The sequence below is a fragment of the Xyrauchen texanus genome, chromosome 32, assembly GCF_025860055.1.
Source record: "Xyrauchen texanus isolate HMW12.3.18 chromosome 32, RBS_HiC_50CHRs, whole genome shotgun sequence".
Lineage (NCBI taxonomy): Eukaryota > Metazoa > Chordata > Actinopteri > Cypriniformes > Catostomidae > Xyrauchen > Xyrauchen texanus.
The window spans coordinates 32088372-32104598 of NC_068307.1; the positions used below are offsets into that span (position 1 = coordinate 32088372).

Genomic DNA, 16227 nt, shown 5'->3' on the forward strand with positions numbered 1-16227 from the left:
GGTCGCCACTTGAAGTCCATTGTAGAATCTGGGTCCTAAAACAAAACATAACCTTATCACTATTCCAGATGTAATGATGAAAGATCTGAATGATGAGCCATCACGGCTAATCCATAGACTTGCCGCACCCAGTGAATTCAGCAATGTGCCAAGATCCATCGTTAAACAAACTCATTATCTCATAATTTAGCTGACTGGCAAACGACTCAATCTAGCTAGCTGTCACATTCCTCATCTAAATCCAAAAGAGCGCTCACGCACAACAGGAGTATGTCCCTGCCCACGATACACCTTAGTGCCTTTAGTACCAAACCAGGTGTGGCACGGTGTGGCCATAAAATGCTTTACATGTTCAGTCTAATCAATCTTTGGGAGAAGAGAGAACACTTAATTGTTTTAATAACTTGTTATTGCAGCCAAGATCAGTTCATTCGTTTCTGGATAACTTGCGTTGCTAATGCTTGGGGTGATATTAATCATTGCGAAAGCACCATTTCCAATAGGTGGAAACCACATTTAAGATTTTCCACTTTCCTGTCATTGTGCTGGGTAACAAAACTTGTTAAGACTTATTAAAGTATGTGTTCTACAGAGGGCATAAAATGGTTTGTTTTGCTAGCATAACAGCCAAACTGCAACATGATTTTATCCTTTTGGTGACCTGCAGTTTCTCAATTCTGATCGAGTTTTGTGCCAAAAAAAATGTTAATTAGTACTGAACTAACAGTGCTAAGAACAAATTCTCTTTACAGGAGCAAAACGGTTGATAATGCACACAAAAAGATCTTTAAATCACCCAGAATTCTTTAAAAGGCTTAAAAGCAAAGTGACAAAGTGGGCTCTGGAAAGACCTACATTATCTCATTTGATACGTTTCATTGTTTGATTTGAATGGAATAGTTCACCCAAAAATGAAAGTTCAAACCTTTATACTGTTGAGGGTAAGTGAATAGGTTAATGCCAACGTTTACATTTTTGGGTGAACTGTCTGTCTCTTTAAGGAAAATTTTTGTACTGTGTTTGGGTCGCTACTTGATGTAATGAAACAAAACCAGTTGAAAACCACTGCCATCGACTGCCTGTAAATCTCAGGACACAACAGGTCATGGATGAGACATGCCCTGTGCCGTCATTGTAATTCTCAGAGTGTACGTGTGCCAGCTTGGCAGAGATCAGTGAGAGTGAATCAGAGTGCAATCAACCCAAGACGTCATCCACACCCCCATTCCATCCACATGAAAGAGACACAGCACTATCTAGATATCCAACCACTTACTGAAAGACTATGAAACATTGTCTCTCAAGTGTTAATGCTCTTTTAATCTGCCTGACCATCCCAGAAACATAAGTTATTTACCACATACACACATACCCAGCACTTTTCTTTAGTAGTTTACATAGACGGACAGACAGACAAATAGATATTTTAAATATATATTTAATAGATATAAATATAACATATTTACAAATGTCTATTTAATATAAAATATAATGTAGAAAATTATATAATATAGTAAGTTATGCACAATATTAAAAGTCAAATCTGAGCCACTCTTGAAAAATTCCATATATGTCCATAGTTATATTCATTAGAATGAACATACTATGTACATTGAAAGCACGCTAGAATTACAGACAATAGGAGAAGATATATATCGATAAATATTATATATATTTTATATATATTTGTTTTCGTCCCGTTTTTATTTTTATTTAAAGAATTCAAATTCAAAAGTAAAAAGATGCCTAACTCTGCCATCAAATCATAAAACACTAATGTTTCTAATTACAGGGCAAATCATTCTGCACTACCTCATATAGTCTTCATATACTTTATATTCGTTCAATACTTCACATAGCTGTTCACTGCATTCTGCTAATTTTAGCTTAATTTTTTTAAAACAGGTGGAATCAAAGAGTCCAAATATTTAACATCAGGGCTCTTGCATTGATCCACAGCAGAGAAGCTAAATTCAGCTGTGACTCAATTATTCATGCAGGAGAAAGTGTCCCGCTGGTGTGTGAAGGAACTGACGGTGGTGATGGAGGCTACCAGGTGAAAACAGTAATATACTGCATTACAGAAGTATTTCATGAAATAAATTCACGAACGCAATTTTCTTTCCTGTGTTGATGAATTTCCAATTGAAACAGGAAGTTGGGGCAAGATATATCAAAGAGCTTGTCCTTTTTTACATAGCCAATAGTGCTTAGTATGGAGCCCTACCAGTAACCCTATTGTAATCATTATATTGTTGTAAAACATAAAAAAAAAACTATGGCAATAAAATTCTAATAGTTCTGGTTACTATGGTTTTACTTCAAATACCATAGTAAAACTATGTTTACTGAAGTAAAACTATGATTAATTTTCATAAGGGATGGCTATTGCTTTAAGCTATTGCAAGGGAGCACTAAACTTATTGTGAGGGAACACAAATGATTGTGAAGGAATGCAAAACTTATTGCGAAGGAACTCAAAACATATTGTGAAGGAACGCAAACTATTGTAAAGGAACACAAACTATTGTAAAGGAACGCAAACTATTGTAAAGGCACGCAAAACGTATCGTGAAGGAACACAAACTATTGTAAAGGCACGCAAAACGTATCGTGAAGGAACACAAACTATTGTAAAGGCACGCAAAACGTATCGTGAAGGAACACAAACTATTGTAAAGGCACGCAAAACGTATCGTGAAGGAATGCAAACTATTGCGAAGGAATGCAAAACTATCGTTAAGGAATGCAAAACATTTTTTGTAGAGGGAACGCAAACTTTTGTGGAGGAATCCAAACTAATTGTGAGGGAACGCAAAACTTATTGAAAGGGAATGTAAAACAATTTCAGAAAATCAATTCTCTCTGTCATCTTGGGGACGAGCACTTTAGTTTGCATCACAGACCAGAAAAAAACTTGATTTGCTCCTTGCTATTGCTAGGCAGAGACAGGTGGTATTACGGGGAGAGCATTTTGTTGGACAAATATCTGGATACACCCCTGAGTGCAAAATTAGTCATTATTATTTTTGGCCCATTTTCTGGGAAAACAAAGACTATACATTCAAAATGTGTATATCTGCTAATAATTGTCAACTATTCATAGTAAACTAGCATATAGTCAAAACTAACAGACATGAACTATACGTCAGAAAACACATATTGATTTCTTAATTGTATCTCTTAACATGCTAAAGAATGTTTTCCTAATGAAGTCATGACTGCAACAGATCAACACACATATTCTAGTGACCTGACTGCAGTATATCAGTCTTTCCTCCAACACCAACATTCTCTCTCACTCACTCACACACACACACACACACACACACACACACACACACACACACACACACACACACACACACACACACACACACACACACACACACACACACACACACACACACACACACACTGCTGAGTGAGCCAGCGAGACAAATATCCCATCAATCTTTGCTCGCTCTTTGTGTCCAGTCACTGCAGTCTGCTGGCCATTCAAACCGGAAGGGAGGTGGATGTAGATATACTTGTTAAAGTCATATGCTGTAACATCTATACTTAAGATACTGATCCTTAACAGTCCACTTCCTATCCAGCGTAATGATTTCTTTATTGCTGCATTGATTATAAAGAAGGAAAAAAAAAAAAAACATACTTGGAGTTTTGGAATACCAATATTTGATTATGAGTCAAATTATTAAATGCCATAATTCAATATTTACTGAGTAATCCATTATTTTGGAAAGGGGTCAAAACGACAATTTTCGGTGATAATAAAAATAGCCTAACCTTAGAAAGGCCTATTACGTAAATCAGTTGACTTCAGTGACATTTGTTGCACTATATCCCAATGATGTGAGGGTAAAACCTTTCCCAAAATTTTCCTTTTTGTATCTTCATTTTTAAGGCCCTGTATAGTTAAATCCAAGAGATATGGGGCTCTCAATGTGAATCCATCCAAAAACTGTTAAATTGTTCCCATTTTCAATGACTGAAAACCAAATGTGGTATACATGGTATAAAGCTAGCTTTTCTTGTCCAACGTCTTGTACAAAGGTCTGAAGTAAAATAATGTAGAACATTCTTGTAAAAATGAACATTGTAGAACATTCTTGTAAAAACAAGAATGTCAAAATGAGACCAATTTTTGCAATTAGTCCACCGCATGTGTGTGAGGTGAGCTTTTAAATTTGGGAAAACTGGGACAAATTGTAGGCGGAGATTAAGATGTTGTTCTTGGGGTATTATAGAGATGGCATTAAAGCTTTAAAGGTGCTATATTTAAGAGTGATAACAAGCATTTGAAATGGGTACTGCAGTCCAAATTCAAAATATTGGAGAGTTGTCTGCCCCCCAGACTCATGCGGGTTGCCAGACTGAGCAAAACTGAAAATGTCTCCAATATTTATCCTTGTTTTACTACACCTCTAGTCATGATGGTTTTTAGATGGATGGTGAGGCTTTTTAGGTCAGGTGGAATCTGTTATCTCTGATCCAGTTTGTTTGCCTGCAAACTTTTTCAAATCTGGCAACCAGGCGGTGTCGAAATACTATTGGTGAGTGGGCGGGATCACACAGGCCAAAACAAACAGAAATTCCGGCCCGGAATGGAAACTTCAAAGTAGAATATACTGGCTGAAGCACTGTTATTGGAGAAGCCATTGTTTCAACTTAGCTCATCTCCTAATTCTCTAATGACATATTATGATCATTTTATGATTTAGTACAGTAAAAATATAGTATATATATATATATATATATAGAACCTTTAACAGAAAAGTCATTTAAGAGCATTTAGAACAGTTCTTTAACTCTATCAATTAATTACCATTATCTGTGTTTTTCAACTATTTGATCACCTGCCAGGCAAAAACCGTAGGTTTGATCATTTAGGAAAGAGGAGTTATGTGTTGAAGTTCAATAATTTGGGTTAGGGATTTGTTCAATATGAGCAATAGTAATGCTAATCTAAGCAAAGTACCACTAATAACAATTCACCTTGTACTTACAACAAACTATCCCGTAAAACACTAAATTATACATTGAGTCCCTATTAGGTTCCATTTACTAACTTAATTTACAGACTAACAGTTATTAGATCACACATTTTGTCCTGCATACCACACATAAGATGATACTGGCATCTTTTATAGTCCTCATTGATGTCATAAAGGTCATTGACAACACTCCCACACAGAGGCGAGCCAAGAAACCCAATTGTTTTAAAGTGGGCCAATGAATCACTGATATGATGACCAGGATGTGATGCATACAAGGAATAAAAGAGTGAAAAGATGGAAAAAGAGCTGGTTTCCTCTCTGTTCTCCTTCATTTTGAGCTCATTGTTGAGTTCTGGAGGGTAACGCAGCAGTATGTACTCGTGAGTCAGCACACACACACACACACACACACACACACACACACACACACACCTTCTGAGGCCAGAATGGTTGAAGTCATTCAGAAGTCACGCATTAATAAAAACCCATATATAAATATCCAAATGAATTATTCATTTCTCATTCGTAAGGGCTGCTCGCTATATAAGGGTCAATCCTACAAATCCTGTCCAAAAATATCAGGCTGAAAAATGAAGAAAATAAACTAGTTTTGTTATTATTGTTTTTAAATAATATGTGATTGGTGCATCCTTATGGCTGCTAGTGTGTGGTGACTGTAGCTCCTACTGTTCTCGATGGTAAATGTCACTAGATTCATAACACTGCAATATTGTGATCAACATAAGTTAAGGGCTGTAGAAAAAATATTACCATGATGTAATCTGCAACATAAATAAATAACTTGTTTAATATTACAATACTGAGAATAATGATAGTATTTTTTGCATTACTGTAATGAGAATGTCGTGAAAATAATCTCTCCATGCAAACATTTTAATAGTCATAAAACAACCATCTTTACTTTCTCTTTTTTTTTTCTTACATGTGTGACATTTTCTTTTTATTCTTTTTTCTTTTTTCTTTGGAATGCCCAATTCCCAATGCGCTCTAGGTCCTCATGGTGGTGTAGTGACTCGCCTCAATCCAGGTGGCGGAGGACGAATCTCAGTTGCCTTCGCGTCTGAAACCGTCAATCCGCGCATCTTTTCACATGGCTTGTTGAGCACGTTACCGCGGAGACGTGGAGGCTTCACACTATTCTCTGCAGCATCCACGCACAACTCATCACGCGCCCCACCGAGAGCAAGAACCAAATTATAGTGACCACGAGGAGGTTATCCCAAGTGACCCTACCCACCCTAGCAACCGGTCCAATTGGTTGCTTAGGAAGCCTGACTGGAGTCACTCAGCACGCCCTGGATTCGAACTTTGTAGTGACATTTTCTTTATAGATTTCATGAAATTCACTCATAAAGGCAACCTTATTAGAGGATCTAATGGAAAACTTGACAGACAGCCTTGCAACTGATCTCAGGTCTGTTAAATGCATCAACTCATATGAATGTTCATATAGCACCTGGAATATCCCAGTACTGTGCATACTGTTTGATCTTGTTTAAAGGAACCATTAGGTTGGACAAAATCGTCCCTCCAGAGCATGTTTTATTCATGGTCACTGTTCCTTACGCTGCAGTATTCTCAAATCATTCTGTCCCAGTTAAAGACAGATGAAAGCAGTATGAAATGGTGCAGCCCAAGTAAAGATTTCTCTTAAAGGAAGTTTGAAAAGACATGAAGGATTTTCTCTGAACAAACTTTAATCTCAGAAAAGCACATTTATGAAGGCACGACGAATTAGCAGGAAAATCTCCCTAATCCCGGTCTTATTTATTTAGATGAATCACACAAAAACATGCACTTTTACAATTCACCTCAAAAATCATAAGAGAATATCAACAAAAGAAATATATCAATAGAAATTGTCTTGACCGATTTGCATTGCTCATTCGATCATATTTCGGGGGACAGCTGCAAAGTTAGAGAACATCAGCTCAGCAATATTTAGAAGCTGTTCTGCTATATGTGTTTATGTACTGTAATTATTGTAGATCTAACAGATGGAAATTTAAATGTGGCCCAAGACAACTGCTGAACTGGATCCACCTCGTCAATCCCTTAAAAAAATGGTTTTGTTGGCATAACTTAATGTATACAGGTTTATTCAGTGATGTTAAAAAAACATTTTTGACTTGCACCAAACCAGTTAATTTAGTTGTGACCACATGAAGCACATTTTTAGGTTAGATTTGTTTTCAGTGTAAACTGTAAAAAGAGTTTTTACGGGTAACCAACTAAACAAACTACCAATTAAACTATTCTATTGCAAATTACTTCTTTGAATTGTAATTGTGTTACTTCACTGATTACTTCATTGGAAAAGTAATCACATTACCAGGTTTGGTAGAGTTACTTTTCAAATGTATTCCACTACAGATTACAGAACACATGCTGTAAAATGTAATTTGTAATGTATTGTATTAGATTACTAAAGGCAAGTAATGTACTCTAAATACTTTGGATTACTTCTTCAGCACTGGTAGATTTTTGCACTTGTTTTGACTATAAAAACTCAGTACAAACAAAGACAAAATACATGTTAAAATACATTCTCTGAAAAAAGCATAAATAGTGTTCCTTCTAAAGGGATTTTTTTTATATTTTAACAGAAAAACAATACAAAAATTCTATCACAAGAATAAGAGTTTTGCCCTAATAGCAAAGGACTTACTAGAGAAAAAGAAATTATGATCTAACGTGAATTTTCTTGATAAATAAATATGATCGTGTCTGGTAACATGTGCATGTAAAATGGCTAGAAATAGCATTTTAGCTTAGCGTAAAGCTGACAATTTACACAAGGTTTATTTCTATTTCTTCTGCTCCAAACTTACTTCAAATGTACTTCTCTGTCTGCTCGTATGAATGTCACACATCATAAGAAAGTGTTTCAGCGCTGTTCAAATGCACTTTGGATCGCATCATTTATATGTATAAATGTTTTTCATCTGAAAGGACTAAATATTAAATTAAACAAATGACAATAAAATGCAAAGTAATCTCTTCAGTAATCAAAATACTTTTTAAATGTAACTTTATTCTGATTACCAACAAATTTAAATTGTAACTGTAGTGGAATACAGTTACTTATATTTTGTACTTTAAATATGTAATCCTGTTACATGTATTCCGTTACTCCCCAACCCAGCACATTACTAATCACTTTCACTTTTAAAAGGAATATTCCGGGTGCAATACAAGTTGAGCTCAATTGACAGCATTTGTGGCATAATGTTGATTACTACAAAAGTCGTTTCGACTCGTCCGTCCTTTTTGAGGTTCCAGTGAGGAACTTACAATGCAAGTGAATGGGGCCAATCCGTTAACATAAGATTTTTGCCACAAGACATAAACAATATGCGTGTTAACATGAATTGTGTGAAACAAAAAAAAAATTAAAAAAAAATCACTCACTAACATTTTCTGTGTAGATTTATATAAAATTGTACAACTTCGTTACCACATAGCGACGTAGAATCGTAAAACTACGATTTAAAAAAAAACTTTACAGCTCAAATAAGGCATGAGTTAACAGAACAATTTATGAAAGTGATTTTATAAATTAGAAGCTTCACATATCTGCCTTTAAACCCTCTACGAATTTGCCCCATTCACTTCCATTGTAATCCTAGTACTTAAAAGTAATTAAATGAATTTAAAATCAGTAGCTGTAATCGGATTACTATTCAAAATGTAATGCTTCACACTACTTTTAACTAGATAGTAATTAGGTTTCAATAATTACTTTGCAATCGGATTAGACCCACTGACATTAACTGGTTTTAATGAAATCTAAATTGTTATTTAATCTGACTAAATCAACCTGACACGTACACCAACAAAGGTCATTTTTATAGGTTAGAGCAAGTAGAAATAGCACCTTAAAGTAACAATTGCAATTGACCAATTTCGACAATGTATGCAGAGATAAACAGGCTTGGCTTATTTTAATTTGAATAATTTCTCAAATTATTTTGAGCTATACGTGCATGTTGTGATTTCATCTTGAATGCACTCATAGTTCCAATCTTAATTGTCATTTATGCCTTATGACATCACCAAAAGAAATCACTTCAATAACATGAAACATCTAATGAATCATTTGTCAGAAATTTTGCTCAATGCAAACTCACCAACATACAGTAGATAAATAAACTGGAAAGTCTTGAGACTTTGTCCAGCATGAAAAACTGGGCCCTTCAATATTTGCTGTTCAGCTGCCAAGATATTCTGCTGCAATGAATCAGTCTCCCCCAGAAATATTGAGCAGAGAAAGAAAAGATTGCAGGCTCGTTTTTAGGCCTAAAGAACTTAAACAGAACCAGTAGGTGGTTCTGCGAAGTCACATTTATGCTTAAAAATGAATCTAAGCAGGACTAAATAATGTTTTGGAATGCTTTGACCAGTTCAACAGACTCATATTTAGGCCTATACAGAACTTGATGTTGAATGAATTAAATCCAAAGTAAATGTTGCTTACAGAATGTTTAAATAGCACAAAAACATCAAGACAGCAGCATATCTAATACTCACTTTCTCCTGTACTCATCCCTCTCCCGTTTGACTTTGGCCAGAACATTATATATGGCTCTTAGTTCTGGGGTGATGGTGTCAATTTGGACTCCTACCCCATCCGGATGGGTCCAGGTGACTCCGGGCCCCTGCACGGTCTTCACGCACTCACCCTGTCTCAAAATATGCCTAAAACTCCAGATGTTGCCTGGAAGTCGCGATTCCAGTGAGTCCGTCTGGACCGCCACCTCTCGCGTAAAGGAGTAGCCCGGATACCTCGGCTTGTCCGAGACCTGCTTCAGTTGGCTCTCCAAGAGTTTGTTCCTTCTCTCCAGCTCATGAACTTTGGCGAGGAAGCAGCGGAACCGCAGGTTGAGGGTCTTGAGCACGTGGATGTTGGAGCCCAGGTCGTTGCGCAGCGCTCTCGGTACCGCGTCCGGTGGCGCACCGCTCACCATACCGCCCAAAAAACCTTCCCCAAACAACATCGAGTTCATCTTTTCATAAAAAACGGTATCAGTGAGCTAAAATGAGTTATTATAAAATATAATTGACTGAGTAGAAACAAACAATGCAGTCACTATCTGTCTATCCTTTCTGCAAAAAGCATCATTTTGTCCATGGAAATGAGCAGGAATAACGGCGCACACCCAGCTGTAGCGGTGTCCGGTAGCTGGTATGTGTATGTCAACTCATTATCTGGATGTGAGTCTCTGGGACAGCTGGCGTTCTGCGACTCATCTCATTGAGAATAACGCAAGACTCGCTGCTGACGCGTCAAACTCTCCGTTCACACTGACATAAATATCATGGTCGCTGTGTTTTGGTCGGTTTGGCCTCGCAATCACAAAACCGTTTTATACCCGTCTCTACCGGCGCGACGGGATCATGTTTCGTGTTCCTAAAGAGGCAGATACCGCATCAGACTCTCCGCCCTCAGCTGCGCAGCGCACACGCGCCCCAGGACGCGGAGACGCGCATTCGAGCACGCGGGAGAGAGCCTGGAGAAACTGTAAATAAACTCAAACTACAACATATTTTATATATTGGGGGAGAACGGAGCTAAAAGAAAATATGTTTTTATAGTCGCAAAATAAAGGAAAAAGAAAACTAATTTCTTGTGCTTTAATGTAGATTTAGCAACATCATTTGTGTGAAAATAAATAATAACACACGTTTGTTTTTCTCATTAAAATTCTTTAATAGATTAGGCTATAGTTATAGGGCAAAATTGGTCAACTTATACAAATGATTTTGAGACAGCAAGATGGTTTTTGATTCCAAAAATAACTGTGATAATGTCAGGGACTCTCATTAGCTACATACATTTAAAATATTATAATATTAATAAAGTACATTTTTTCTTTATTCTGATGACAACTGTGTTTTTCATAAATGTCATGTCAAGGAAATTTGTTGTGTGTTTTATCTGCTGTTAGAAAGGTTAGTATAAGCGAGAACTTGAAAATATTACGTACATTTTACATTCAAATATGTAAAAATGAATGCTCTAGCTTAGAAGTAAATATTATTTATGATTGCTTGTTATTTTTAAAATGTGTGATCATGTCTTAATTATAAAATAGAAAAACTTTTTATATTTATTTGCTAATCTGAGTAAATTTCACTGGTAAATAAAATAACAAATTTTACTTAACTTTTCAAAGCTGCTGTTCCCAGCATGCCCTGGGCTTGAATAATTAATGAGCTTGCATGCTTTCACTGTTTGAGCGTTCATTTACACTGTTTTTATTGTTCATTTTGTTGTTACGTTTGGTAACTTCTTGCTTTGTGCAGTCTTAAGTTAATCTATCTATCTATCTATCTGTCTATCTGTCTGTCTGTCTGTCTGTCTGTCTGTCTGTCTGTCTGTCTATCTGTCTGTCTGTCTGTCTGTCTGTCTGTCTGTTTATCTATACAGTTGAAGTCAGAAGTTTACATACACTTAGGTTGAAGTCATTAAAACTATTTTTTAATCACCACACAGATTTAATATTAGCAAACTTTAGTTTTGGCAAGTCGTTTAGGACATCTACTTTGTGCATGACACGAGTAATGTTTCCAACAATTGTTTACAGACAGATTGTTTCACTTTTAATTGACTATATCACAATTCCAGTGGGTCAGAAGTTTACATACATTAAGATAATTGTGCCTTTAAGCAGCTTGGAAAATTCCAGAAAATGATGTCAAGCCTTTAGAAAATTAGCCAATTAGCTTCTGATAGGCTAATTGGAGTCAATTGGAGGTGTACCTGTGGATATATTTTAAGACCTTCAAACTCAGTGCCTCTTTGCTTGACATTATGGGAAAATCAAAATAAATCAGCCAAGACCTCTTGGAACTCCACAAGTCTGGTTCATCCTTGGGAGAAATTTCTAAGTGCCTGAAGGTACCACATTCATCTGTACAAACAATAGTACACAAATATTAATACCATGAGACCATCTCAGGGAGGAAACACATTCTGTCTCCTAGAGATGAAAGTAGTTTGGTGCGAAAAGTTCCAATCAATCCCAGAACAACAGCAAAGGAACTTGTGAAGATGCTGGAGGAAACAGGAAGACAAGTATCTATATCCACAGTAAAAATTTGTACTATATCGACATAGCTGCTCAGCAAGGAAGAAGCCACTGCTCCAAAACCACCACAAAATAGCCAGATTACAGATTGCAAGTGCACATGGGGACAAAGATCTTACATTTTGGAGAAATTTCCTCTGGTCTGATGAAACAAAATTTGAACTTTTTGGCCATAATGGCCATAGTTATGTTTGGAGGAAAAAGCGTGAGGCTTGCAAACCGAAGAAGAACACCATCCCAACCGTGAAGCATGGGGGGTGGCAGCATCATGTTGGGGGGTTGCTTTGCTGCAGGAGAGACTGGTGCACTTCACAAAATAGATGGCATCATGAGGAAGGAAAATTATGTGGATATATTGAAGCAACATCTCAAGACATCATTCAGGAAGTTAAAGCTCGGTCGCAAATGGGTCTTCCAAATGGACAAATGACCCCAAGCATACCTCCAAAGTTGTGACAAAATTACTTAAGGACAACAAAGCCTTGACCTCAATCCAATAGAACATTTGTGGGCAGAACTGAAAAACATGTACGAGCAAGCAGGACTATAAACCTGACTCAGTTACACCAGTTCTGTCTGGAGGAATGGGACAAAATTCCAGCAACCCAAAACATTGTACCAAAGTTAAACAATTTAAAGGTAATGCTACCAAATACTAACACAGTGTATGTAAACTTCTGACCCACTGGGAATGTGATGAAATAAATAAAAGCTGAAATAAAACATTCTCTACTATTATTGTAAATGCAATGTAAATGCATAAATGTATTCTGATATTTCACATTCTTAAAATAAAGTAGTGATCCAAACTGACCTAAGACAGGGAAGGTTTTCTACGATTTAATGTCAGGAATTGTGAAAAAATTAGTTTAAATGTATTTTAGCTAATGTGTATGTAAACTTCTGACTTCAACTGTATGTCTGTCTATCTATCTATATTTGTATCTTTCTGTCTGTCTGTCTGTCCATTAATAGGTGATTTTTAGCAAGTGAACATTTGAGACCCAAAAGGTCAGTACACATTTCACAATCACTTTGGCTCATTTTTTGAAACAGTCTTGACATTCTCTAAACTGAAAGTGCAATTGTCACAACTGTTTTAGGGAACATCAGAACTCTAATGCATGACTGCGTAATGTAGATACTCGCCCAAAACATTTAAATCGTGTTTCAAAACCTAGTTAGTGTCAGTAAATTGGCCAATGCCTCCAAAATGATTTTGTAACCATGTGAGCCATACTGGTCAAAATGTTTAGATGTTTTTTCACCATGGCAGCCATCCCTGGAAATGTTTGTTATGCTATTGTGTATCACATTGAGCTTTTAAGATAAAAAGCTATATAAATGTACATGAATGTACTTTGTCCTGTTAAATGTTTATGGAGTGTAAAGTATCCTTGAGCTTGTGGAAACGCACTATATAAATAAAACGTATTATTTGTATTATTATTATTATTATTACCGATTTCAACAGTAGGTAAAAGTTTACTGGGGAAAGTCAATACTGTACAATACTGTAGTACACAGGAAAAGGATATGCACATTTGCATGCATAAAGTATATTTATGTTTGCAGCAATGTGTTCCATGTTAACAGAAAATTCCCATTTGCATGTCCATTTTTACACATTTCTTACATGATGAAAGAATGTAAATTGTGAAAAGAATGACAATTTCACTGTTAATCAACTCATCAGTTTTGATCAGCAAGCCATGTGCCTTCAGTTATTGTGCAAATATTGTACATAACTCATATAATATTAATGATCAAGGCATTTATGAATAGAAAGGAAGACAGTGGCTCGATAAATAAATAATAATAATACATTCAATCAATTAAAATTGTTGTTCTAATTGCCTCCAGAGACTTTCAAGCCTATACGCAGATTGAAAAGGACACTGGGTTTCTGTTTATGGGTTTTAAAATCTGCACCTTGACATGCTCTAGCAAAACCACTTCGTACCTTCAACCTGTCCTGGCTTGAAGACCATTAAAACAGTCAACACATATGAAAATTATGTACCTTGATGTGTAATGAAATCCCAAGGATTTACGAGGATCATATATCATTTATTTCCATTGTTTGAGCAGACAGATTAATTATGCAAATTCAAACTCTCAATTCAAAATAATGTATCGAGAGCTTCATTCAGGCTACAGGGTTTTACAGAATCCATCTTTTCTCATATGAGTCAATGACATTTTTAATTTAGTCATAAAATGAGGCAACTCCTCTTTAAGGATTTTAGGAGTCTGAGGAAAAGATGTCTTGTTAAAATAATCATAATTAGTTTTGGTAATTTACTGCCCTGTTTAACAGCAGCTGTTTTTGTTGTGTTGTTACCAAGGGTGTAAAAGTACAGAACAGATATATAATGGAAATGTTTGGGAACTGTGATTCAATTTTGCTCAATTAAAAATTAAAGTGTCTTGCCAGAAAATACTTGAGTGAAAGTAAAAATTAAATAAAAATAAAACTAGCCTACTAAAAATTTACCTTTTTTTCTTAGATTTAGAAATAGACTGATGACACAAGTATAGGCGTCAATATGAATATTTCAGCTCTGTATGTCCATACAGCACAAATGATTGGTGGCCAGAAATTTGAAGCTCAAAAAAAGCACATAAAGGCAGCATAAAAGTAATACATACAACTCCAGTGGTTTAATCCATGTCTTCAGAAGCGATATGATATGTGTGGGTGAGACACAATATTTAAGTCCTTTTTTCTATTAATTCTCCTCCCTGCCCAGTAGGTGGCGATATGCATGAAGTATGTGAATTACCTAAAATGAAAGAAGAATATGTAAGTTACAGTGAAAGTGGAGATTTATAGTGAAAAAGGGATGTAAATGTCACCCACACCTATCATATCGCTTCTGAAGACATGGATTAAACCACTGGAGTGGTATTGATTACTTTTATGCAGCCTTTATGTGCTTTCTTGGGCATCTGAGTTTTGGCAACTATTCACTTGCATTGTATGGACCTACAGAGCAGAGATATTCTACTAAAAATCTTTGTTTGTGTTCTGCAGAAGAAAGTCATACACATCTGGAATGGCATGAGGGTGAGTAAATGATTAATTATTATTTTTGGGCAAACTGTCCCTTTAAACTTTCAGGTTATTGACAGAAATATAGTTACTTTAGAATAGTGACTTTTTAAGCATAGGCTACTGTAGGTTTGTTTACTGTAGAATCACTCTGGACCCAGAGCCGTATTAACACCCAGGCTTACCAGGGCTTAGCGGGGTTGGGGGTGGCCCGAACTCCCAGGGGGGATCATCCTCCACCAACGTTGTTGGGAAGGCGCGCACGAAAACTCGTTCAGCGGGAGATGCTGATGTAATCACAGAGAAGGTGCGCAACAGTTGATTCTATCCATGTAGCTCATAGTGATTGAGTGCAAACGTCCCCCCGCTCTGACAGCCGATAGAGGCCCAGCGAAATGTTAAGCTCCAGGGCCCAGGAGCACCTTAATACGGCCCTGTCTGGACCCCACACACCCTGCCCACTCCCTTTTTTAACTATTGCCCTCTGGCCGGCACTACAGAGCACTCAGCGCTAGGACATCCAGACACAAGAACAGCTTTTACCCTCAGGCAATTTACCATATGAACAATTAAACTGCCTTCAGGACTCCCATAGTGCAATAATGTATAAATATGTCACGTACAAATTCTCTCATATTTCATTCAATAACTGCACATATATTACCACTTGCACATCTACATACGCCATTCTAGTTATTTGAAGAAAAAAACCTATGTCTATTTATACTCTCACCTTGTTCTATATTCTGTCTCACTGTAATATTCTGTGTGCACTTGCTTGTTTCTCATATCAACTAAACAAATCCTGGTGTACATGAGCACATTTGGCAATAAAGCTCTTTCTGATTCTGATACATCACTGCAGTTCATGTCAGCGAATAATATTATAGGTGTGCTACGCTACATGCTGGTTGAACGTGGGAACGTCCTCTAACTGGGTCGGAAGCTTAGCTTATGAATATTAATTTAGCCATGCAGTTGCTGGTTGGGTTAACCGTCTTAGTTAACGTTCATGAGCGTCCGCTGAGCACCAGTAGGTGGCGGTGTGATTCCTCAC

At 36.6% G+C, this 16227-nt stretch overlaps 1 protein-coding gene across 2 annotated transcripts in view; it reads right to left on the bottom strand.

Moving 5' to 3' along the window:
- The window catches only part of LOC127625907 (intermediate filament family orphan 2-like), a 57126-nt gene extending 46719 nt beyond the window's left edge, over nucleotides 1-10407 (bottom strand). For both annotated transcript variants that reach the window (XM_052101353.1, XM_052101352.1), the window contains exon 1: nucleotides 9555-10407. In XM_052101353.1, the coding sequence (XP_051957313.1) occupies nucleotides 9555-10030 (476 nt within the window). In that variant the 5' untranslated portion in view covers nucleotides 10031-10407. The remainder of the gene's footprint in view (nucleotides 1-9554) is intronic.
- Between the last annotated feature and the right edge of the window lie 5820 nt (nucleotides 10408-16227).